The sequence below is a fragment of the Babylonia areolata genome, chromosome 29, assembly GCF_041734735.1.
Source record: "Babylonia areolata isolate BAREFJ2019XMU chromosome 29, ASM4173473v1, whole genome shotgun sequence".
NCBI lineage: Eukaryota > Metazoa > Mollusca > Gastropoda > Neogastropoda > Buccinidae > Babylonia > Babylonia areolata.
In genome coordinates, this window is record NC_134904.1 from 9453516 (window position 1) to 9463515 (window position 10000).

Below are 10000 nucleotides of genomic sequence, written 5' to 3' on the forward strand. Positions count from 1 at the left end.
AGTTCGGCCAAAACAGCAAAGTGAGAGCTGTGTATTATCAATGGTTTCTCCGTAGCTGTGGGAAAATAATTATTTAACTCACTCAGTACGGCCAGACCTCTCCTTCTCCTCTACACAGACCCCTCGGATGTCCAGTGGGTGTCTGAATGACCCAACCTTTAGCTTCCGTCGTATTCTTTGCCAACATTCAAGTCTTCAGTATAAGAGCCTTCCGCTTGCAATATTTTGATGATGGTAATTGGGGTGAAACGCTGTTAACGTCGTCTCTTTCGCCGTTCGTATGGAAAGGGTTAAAGCTTAGTCTTTTGTGAAAGACTATGACTCTCAAACTGTGAGGCAACATTAGAGCTGTATGACTGATCAATGGTTTCCCTCCTGCAATGGGAATTGTCTCACTTACAGCTTCGTGGTCTTTTGTGAACTACTATGACTTTCATAACAGAGGCAAATTTGCACAGGCTCTTTGTGCTGCAGCCTTGGGGGCTGGCTGGCCTTTGTGAACCACCCCCACGCCGACTGTCCTGAACCCCTCTAGCCTGAGAGAGTGGGGATGTAACGTGGGCAAGACACTGTTCCACTCTCCCAGATAGTCGGGACCAGCAGCTGCCTCCTCTGATGGTCATAGTCGGACAAGACTGACTATATCATACTATATCACACAGTCTGTTCATCTAAGATGATGATATTAGACTGAAAATAAATGATATTATGAAAAAACAAAATTGGAAATCATTATTTCTGAAAATCAATGGCAGGAGAAGAATTATTCAATTGAAAAGGGGGTGGTTGATATGGAAGGGGGAGGGTGTAGGGGAATGAGAGAGAGAGAGAGAGAGAGAGAGAGAGAGAGAGAGAGAGAGAGAGAGAGAGAGAGAGAGAGAGAGAGAGAGAGAGAGAGAGAATGTGGAAAAGATCGAGTACAAAATGTAAAATGGAGAGGGTGAATATTAGTGATTGGAGAAAGAAAGAAACATAGATATTGGAAGGGTATGTGTGAGAAGGGGGTTGGGGGAAGCGGGATTAGGTCAGAAGATAAATCAAGTCAAAAAGATACTGTATGAAATATTTCTACAGGTTGTTATTTTAGAAAAAAACCCAAAAACAAACAAACCTGGTGACACGCCGGCCTCCCCATCGCCACGCCCCCGCCGCCCCCGGCCCCGACAGCACCCTCACCAAAGAAGGCCCTGCGATACGCCAACACCAGAGCCAGTGGGGACCCCAGCATGAAGAGCTCGGACACCTCAAAGTCCAGCTGTGCTAGACCCCCGTCGAAGAAGCTCACTGAGCTGGTTCTCCTGGAGCCCCCGGGGTCTGCTGGCCCGTGGCTGGCGCTGAGGTGCCTCGCTCCTCGGGAAGCCGCCTGCCTGGTTGAGGCCGCCGAGTCGCTGCCGGACAGGTCAGAGGTCTTGGGCGGAAGGACTTCACTGCGGCTTCGTTCCGTGCGTCGTCGGCGTTCTGAGTGACGGCAGTGGGGTGTGAGGGGTTGGTTTGGGGGTGTTTTAATTGAAAGAAACAACAAGACAATATGCAGTACAAGACTCATGACTCTTCCTTGGCCACAAAGAGAACAATTTAGTATTCAATCATCAGCCACTCAAGATAAAGAATTTTAAAAAAATCACAGAAAACAATGGCGGCTCGCGCGTGCTCTTACCCAACCCCAATCCCTCACCCCTCCGCCTCACCTCCCCTCCCCCCACACACATACGCACGCACGCACGCACATACACACACGCATTCATACACATACACACACAGACACGCATGCACACACACACACACACACACACACACACACACACACACACATACACACACGCGCGCGCGCGCACACACACACACCATTACAGACCTTGAAGAAACAACAACCCTGAGCTTTTATCGCGCTCCTTCGCGAAGATCAACAAACACAATGGCAGACAGACACACACATTGTTCAGTACTTAAAACAAACAAGTCCCAGCTCCTAACAGAACGCACAGAACAGTGATACTTAATAACGAGTCAAGTCCATCTCTGAACAGACCGCACAGAACAGTGATACTTAATAACGAGTTAAGTCCATCTCTGAACAGACCGCACAGAACAGTGATACGCACAGAACAATGATACTTATAACAAGTCAAGTCCATCTCTGAACAGACCGCACAGAACAGTGATACTTAATAACGAGTCAAGTCCATCTCTGAACAGACCGCACAGAACAGTGATACTTAATAACGAGTTAAGTCCATCTCTGAACAGACCACACAGAACAGTGATATTTAATAACAAGTCAAGTCCATCTCTGAACAGACCGCACAGAACAGTGATATTTAATAACAAGTCAAGTCCATCTCTGAACAGACCGCACAGAACAGTGATAATTAATAACAAGTCAAGTCCATCTCTGAACAGACCGCACAGAACAGTGATACTTAATAACGAGTCAGGTCCATCTCTGAACAGACCGCACAGAACAGTGATACTTAATAACGAGTCAGGTCCATCTCTGAACAGACCGCACAGAACAGTGATACTTAATAACGAGTCAGGTCCATCTCTGAACAGACCGCACAGAACAGTGATACTTAATAACGAGTCAGGTCCATCTCTGAACAGACCGCACAGAACAGTGATACTTAATAACGAGTCAGGTCCATCTCTGAACAGACCGCACAGAACAGTGATACTTAATAACGAGTCAGGTCCATCTCTGAACAGACCGCACAGAACAGTGATACTTAATAACGAGTCAAGTCCATCTCTGAACAGACCGCACACAACAGTGATACTTAATAACGAGTCAAGTCCATCTTTGAACAGAACGCACACAACAGTGATACTTAATAACGAGTCAAGTCCATCTCTGAACAGACCGCACAGAACAGTGATACTTAATGACAAGTCAAGTCCATCTCTGAACAGACCGCACAGAACAATGATACTTAATAACGAGTCAAGTCCATCTCTGAACAGACCGCACAGAACAGTGATACTTATAACAAGTCAAGTCCATCTCTGAACAGACCGCACAGAACAGTGATACTTAATGACAAGTCAAGTCCATCTCTGAACAGACCGCACAGAACAGTGATACTTATAACAAGTCAAGTCCATCTCTGAACAGACCGCACAGAACAGTGATATTTAATAACAAGTCAAGTCCATCTCTGAACAGACCGCACAGAACAGTGATACTTAATAACAAGTCAAGTCCATCTCTGAACAGACCACACAGGACAGTGATATTTAATAACAAGTCAAGTTCATCTCTGAACAGAGCACACAGGACAGTGATATTTAACAACAAGTCAAGTCCATCTCTGAACAGACCGCACAGGACAGTGATGTTTAATAACAAGTCAAGTCCATCTCTGAACAGACCGCACAGAACATTGATACTTAACAACAAGTTAAGTCCCAACTCCAAACACAACACACACAGAACAGTGATATTTATAACAAATCAAGTCCTAACTCCAAACAGAACACACAGAACAATGGTACTTAATAACAAGTCAAGTCCGAACTCCAAACAGAGCACACAGAACTATGATACTTAATAACAAGTCAAGTCCCAACTCCAAACACAATACACAGAAAACAACCCACGTTACCTGCAGTGGTGGGGTGGTCATCTGCAGTGAAGACAGGGGTGCCACCTTGGCTGGTGGAGCTGGGGTTGGTGGGGAGCCTGGTGGGGGTGCCCTGGGGCGTGAAGGGGCTGTCCTGGCTGCCGTAAGGACTGGCGACGTCTGGCGGAAGGAGCTGGGACAGGGGGCGGGTCAGGGCGTCGTAGGCCAGCAGGGATCCGGTGGAGTCCGCCAGGATGCACACCTATAGAGGGTGACATGGTGAGGAGGGTGATGATGATGAGGTAGAGGAGGAGGAGGAGAAGGAGAAGGGGGTTTGTGATGGTGATGAGGATGAGGATGATGAAAAGGAGGAGGAGAAAGAGAGGTTTGTGAAGATGATGATGAGGAGGAGGAGGAGGAGAAGGAGGTTTGTGATGATGATGAGGAGGAGGAGGAGGAAGAGGAGGAGAAGGAGAAAGAGAGGTTTGTGATGGTGATGATGATGAAGAGGAGGATGAAGAGGAGGAAGAGGAGGAGAAGGAGAAAGAGAGGTTTGTGATGGTGATGAGGAGGAGGAGGAGGAAGAGGAGGAGGAGGAGAAAGAGAAGTTTATGATGGTGATGATGATGAGGAGGAGGAGGAGGAAGAGTAGGAGGAGAAAGAGAGGTTTATGATGGTGATGATGAGGAGGAGGAGGAGGAAGAGGAGGAGGAAAAGGAGAAAGAAATTAGTGATGGTGATGAGGAGGAGGAGGAGGAGGAGGAGGAGGGAGAGGAGGAGGAGAAGAAAGAGAGGGTTATGATGGTGATGATGATAAGGAGGAGGAGGAAAAGGAGGAAGAGGAGAAGGAGGTCTGTGATGGTGATGATGAGGAGGAAGAGAAGGAAGAGGAGGAGGAGAAGGAGGTGGTGGTGGTGGTGGTGGTGGTGATGATGATGATGAGGAGGAGGAAGAGGAGGAGGAGGAAGAGGAGGAGGAGAAAGAGAGGTTTGTGATGGTGATTATGACGATGATAAGGACTGTCTCGCTCTGCAGGAGAACGGACTAATGACCCCCACCCAACACATGATTCAAACAATACAGACCAAACACATGGTTGCCTCGGTGGTTTTTTCAACTTGAGATTAATAAACAATGAGGGCAGGAGTTCAAATGATTAACAAATAGCAAAGAGTGGTAACTCTCTAACTTCAAGTCAGTGCTATTTACGCTACCGATTCAGCTAGCACACAGGTACATTGGAGCAAATCTAGACACTTCCTCAGAAAAGGAAGAGCCAGGCCTGTCCTTATACCGATCATTTGACATGTGCACACAGCAGCGAAGACAGAAGAAAATAATGTGCAAACACAAATTAGCTTTTATTCAAGACCGGTATATCCTCTTTAATCTTGAACAAGCCACACAGAACACATGGACAATACAGAACAAACACATGGTTGCCTCGGTGTTTTTTGTTTTTTGTTTTTTTTTTCAAAACAGATAACAGACAAGGCAAACAAAACGATCACACCCACCCCCTCCTATTCTAACCAAACGTACCCCGCATCTCCACCAAATTTCGCGTGTGTGTCTCCCCATATCCCTTTCTCTCACAATCCTTCACACACACAAACACACACACACACACACACACACACACACACACACACACACACACAATCACCTGCCCAGCGAAGCCCTTCCCTTCAGGGGAAGCCAGGAACTCGTGGTAGACGGCGTTGGCGCGGGACACGGCGAGGTTGACGTGGTCGAGATGGTGGGCGGAGGTGGAGGCGAAGAGAGCGATGGCCCCCACTGGCACGAACTGGGCCTGGGGGCCGCCCCCTGCCCCTGCCCCTGCCCCTGCCCCTACCCCCGTCACGTGGGTCCCCTCCTCCTCACCACCACCACCACCACCACTGCTGCTGTTGACCTGACCGCAGACACTGTACGGGGACAAGCTGAGAAGGGGAGGGAGGGGGAGGGAGGGTGGAACAGATTAGAATAGAATTAGGCATTGGAATAGAATAGATATGGAACTGAAATAGAACAGAATAGAATGAAACAAAACATGATATGAAATTGGAAAAAGAATAGAACATAATTTGAAATTGGAATAGAATAGAGGTTGGTGAACGCTGTATCAGTTTCAGTTCAGTTTCTCAAGGAGGCGTCACTGCGTTCGGAAAAATCCATATACGCTACACCACATCTTTTAGGCAGATGCCTGACAGCAGCATAACCCAACGCGCTAGTCAGGCCTTGAGTGCATGCTTATATATTCGTGTACCTATCAAAGTGGATTTCTTTTTAAATAATTTGGCCAGAGGGCAACCCTCCCGTTGCCATGGGTTCTTTTACAGTGCACCAAGTGCGTGCTGCATGCACAAGGGACCTCGGTTTATCGTCTCATCCTAAAGACTAGAGACGCTCAGTTTGATTTTAACCAGTCAAACTTGGGAGAAAGGGCGAGACTAGAGCGGGGTTCGAACCCACACCCTCACATGCTCTCTCTATTGGCAGCCGAGCGTCTTAACCATTCTGCCACCCACCTTCCTCCTGTGTGACACCAGACATTCAAACCTCACATCCCTCCTCTTCTAAACGATAAAATACTCAAATATATACATTAATACTCTAACAAAATGTCTTCAATCACATGATACGTGTGACGGGACTTGAAACAAAACTCCTCCTCCCATCCACACCTCGACCCACTGTGCCACTGCGCCTCCTACGAGCGCTCCCCTCCTGGTGGTCTTGCCACAACAACAACAACAACAACAACAACTTCTTCTTCGTTCGTGGGCTGCAACTCCCACGTTCACTCGTATGTACACGAGTGGGCATTTACGTGTGTGACCGTTTTTACTCCCACCCCCACCCCACACCATATAGGCAGCCATACTCCGTTTTCGGGGGTGTGCATGCTGGGTGTGTTCTTGTTTCCATAACCAACCGAACGCTGATAATGGATTACATGATCTCCAACGTGCGTGTTTGATCTGCTTGCCGTATAGGGGGTTCAGGCACAAGCAAGTCTGCACATAATTATATTGAACTGGGATGTCGGAAAAAAATATCCTCCATTTACCCACCATGCACCGTTACTGAGATTCGAACCCGGGACCCACCTGGCCAGCAGAGCCAGCGTATCGGCAGCAATGTGGGGGCAGGGCACCAGACGGAAGGCGATCTGGTCAGCGGCGCTCTGGTAGTGGGACTGTACCACGGAGGCCACCGTGGACTTGAGCGTGTTGAAGTCGCTGCGCTTGGAGGAGGAGGAGGAGGAGGAGGAGGGGGAGGGTCCGTGTGGCCCACCAGTCGTTGCCACTGTTGTTCCCGTGGGTTCCAGGAGATTGCCTTGCTCGGCCACACACACACGGTGTCAGGGTCAGGAAAAGTGGGTGGGACGGCAGGGGGTTGGGAGGGGAGGGGTGGTAGATGTGGTGTGGGAAGTTCGGGGAAGGGAGGTAAAGGCAATCAGAAGAGAAGGAAGGTCCAGGTGAGGAAAGGGAAGGGGATTTGAGGGTAAGGAAAGGTCAGGGAAGTTAGACTGGGTAAGGAAAGTGAAAAATGTAAGTGAAAGGAAAGAGGGGGCTGAGGTAAGAAAGGGAGTAAGGAAAGAGAGTGCTAGGGTAAGAAAGGGAGGGGACGTTAGGGTAAGGGAATGGAGGGGACGTTAGGGTAAGGGGAGGGGACATTAGGGTAAGGAAAGAGGGGACGTTAGGGTAAGGAAAGGGAGGGGACGTTAGGGTAAGGGGAGGGGACGTTAGGGTAAGGAAAGGGAGGGGACATTAGGGTAAGGGGAGGGAGGGGGCGTTAGGGTAAGGGAATGGAGGGGATGTTTGGGTAAGGGAAGGGAGGGGACGTTAGGGTAAGGAAAGAGGTATTTATGGTAAGGAAAGGGAAGTAAACCAGAAAACAATCACCAATTCATTCATTCACCCATTATTCATGAATTCTCTCGCTTTCTGTGTCTATCTTTGAACCACCATCTCCTGCATATTTTTTTCTCTTTGTATCTCTCACTGTTCTAACGTGACATGAAAACAGCATTCAATAAGGGAACGCATTTATGTTTTATTTGATTTTTAAAAAAAACACGATAAAAGTCGTGTCAGCTCTCTCTCTCACTCAGATGGAAGACTGGGTATCACTCCATACGCTTTTGTGATTAATAATTTTTGTGGCTCTTGCGATAAGTTCTCCTTGGTCAAGTTCCAGTCTCAGTGCCAAGGAGGCATGAAAGGGTGCGGACTGATCCATACACGCTCCACCAAATCTGCTTTGAAAAACAAAGAGCAGATAACCACAACTCCCGGGCCAGGGCCTTGATAGTCTAACCTAGATTTGTAGATTTAAAAAAATCAAGATAAATGAAATGAATGGTAAAATAAGCAAATAAGTAAATATATCAAAATCTGATCAACTGAACGGATGCGTAAAATGCAAATGGTTGTGGTACAACTTAACCCGTTCAGCCCTGGAGTGTCTACAGCCTCAGCAGACTTCCACACCATACTGATGCAGCAAGAAAACCAAAAAAACCCCCCAAAAAGAACACAGAAAATATAATGTTTTCCCTCCAGATTATGTGTGGACACAGTCAGAAATGCAGAAAAAGGACGTTCCCTTTTCTCGGGGTATATGCATGAGCAGGAACATGAAAACGCTTTTAATGAGACAAACTTTGAAGCCAAAGCATTGCTAGGGCGCAGGGTTCAATGAGTTAACTCACTCAGTACGGCCAGTCCTCTCTTCTCCTCTACACAGACCCCTCGGATGTCCAGTGGGTGTCTGAATGACCCAACCTTTAGCTTCCGTCGTCAGAATTGTGGTATTCTTTGTCAACATTCACGTCTTCAGTATAAGAGCCTTCCGCTTGCAATATTTTGATGATGGTAATTGGGGTGAAACGCTGTTAACGTCGTCTCTTTCGCCCTTCGTATGGAGAGAGTTAAAGCAATAGGTTAGTGTAAATTATGCACGCGGTCTGTGCGTATTACGTTTTCCGTACGCACACCACCACACCCTCTCCCACTTTACTCCCTCCCAACTATACGGAACTCAACTACTTTTCCTTCCTCACGCACACACACACATGTGCACGCGCGAGCAAAATACTCACCTCCATGCATAACCAAAAAGAGAACTTTGACAGGAGAGACTTCCGGTGACAAGGGATGTAACTCTGTCCCGTCATCTTGCGAGGTATCCCTGTTTGCGCGGGCGGGTCGGAACATCTCTGCCGCTGTGGTGTTAATAATGATGTGTCAGTGAGGATTGTGAGGGTGAGTGAGTGAGTGAGTGAGTGATGAAGTGGTAAGTGTGTGGCTGGACGAGTAAGATGCATGACCTTCGCAAAATCCCATTGCGCTGGTCAGGCTTTGAAAGAACACAATATGAACAATCCCAAAGTAACAAACAAACAACATGAGCATTGTTATCTTCCCTCAACCGTGTGACTGATAATATGCTGCTGGTGCTGCTGATGATAATGATGACATGGCTGTTTGTTTGTTTGTTTGTGTGTGTGTGTGTGTGTGTGTGTGTGTGTGTGTGTGTGTGTGTGTGTGTGTGTGTGTGTGTTTATAACAAGCTTGTTGTTGCGTAAATTATTGAGCATAGTTATTTTCCCATACCTGCGTGACTGATCATAATTATGGTGTGTGTGTGTGTGTGTGTGTGTGTGTGTGTGTGTGTGTGTGTGTACAAAGAGCCTGTGGTTGCGCAAATTAATGAACATAGATATCCTCCCATATCTATGTGACTGATCACATGATGTGTGTGTGTGTGTGTGTGTGTGTGTGTGTGTGTGTGCGTGTGTGTGTGTGTGTGTGTGTGTGTGTGTGTGTGTGTGTGTGTGTGAGTGTGTGCGTGCGTGCGTGCGCGCGCGCGCGTGTGTGTGTGTGTGTGTGACCAGCCTGTGGCTGATCTGAGCAAATTGATGTCCATCTGGATCTGTACTGTGTGTTTGATTTGATCCGACGGGCGCAACAGCTGAGTATTCAAAGCGTTGGACTTTCAAACTGAGAGTCCCGGGTTCGAATCTCGGTAACAGCGCCAGGTGGTTAAAGGGTGAAGATTTTTCCGATCTCCCTGGTCAACATATGTGCTAGTCCTGCTAGTACCAGAACCCCCTTCGTGTGTATACGCAAGTAGGAGATCAAATACGCATGTTAAAGATCCCGAAATCCTTGTCAGCCTTCGTTGGTGTTGTGGCAACAAGAATATACCCAGCATGCACACCCCCGAAAGCGAGATATGGCTGACTTCATGGCGGGGTTAAAAAGGGTCGTAAACGTAAAAGCCCACTCATGTACATACGAGTGAACGTGGGAGTTTCAGCCCACGAAAGAAGAAGAAGAAGAAGATTTGATCTGATTTTCATTCCATTCACCTTGCACGTGGTCGCCCAGCGCGCCCTCGTAGGCAGGGGAGGTGGGGGTGGTGGT

The 10000-nt window shown here is 47.8% G+C and overlaps 1 protein-coding gene across 1 annotated transcript in view; it reads right to left on the reverse strand.

Annotated features, from left to right (window-relative positions):
• The window catches only part of LOC143302273 (protein retinal degeneration B-like), a 36945-nt gene that overhangs the window by 19203 nt on the left and 7742 nt on the right, over window positions 1–10000 (reverse strand). Inside the window, exons 2-7 of the mRNA XM_076616870.1 lie at window positions 9946–10000; window positions 8674–8796; window positions 6677–6905; window positions 5227–5503; window positions 3603–3822; window positions 1112–1458 (exon numbers count right to left, since the gene is read on the reverse strand). The exon at window positions 9946–10000 is cut by the window's right edge and continues 98 nt beyond it. Of these exons, the coding sequence (XP_076472985.1) occupies window positions 1112–1458; window positions 3603–3822; window positions 5227–5503; window positions 6677–6905; window positions 8674–8796; window positions 9946–10000 (1251 nt within the window). The remainder of the gene's footprint in view (window positions 1–1111; window positions 1459–3602; window positions 3823–5226; window positions 5504–6676; window positions 6906–8673; window positions 8797–9945) is intronic.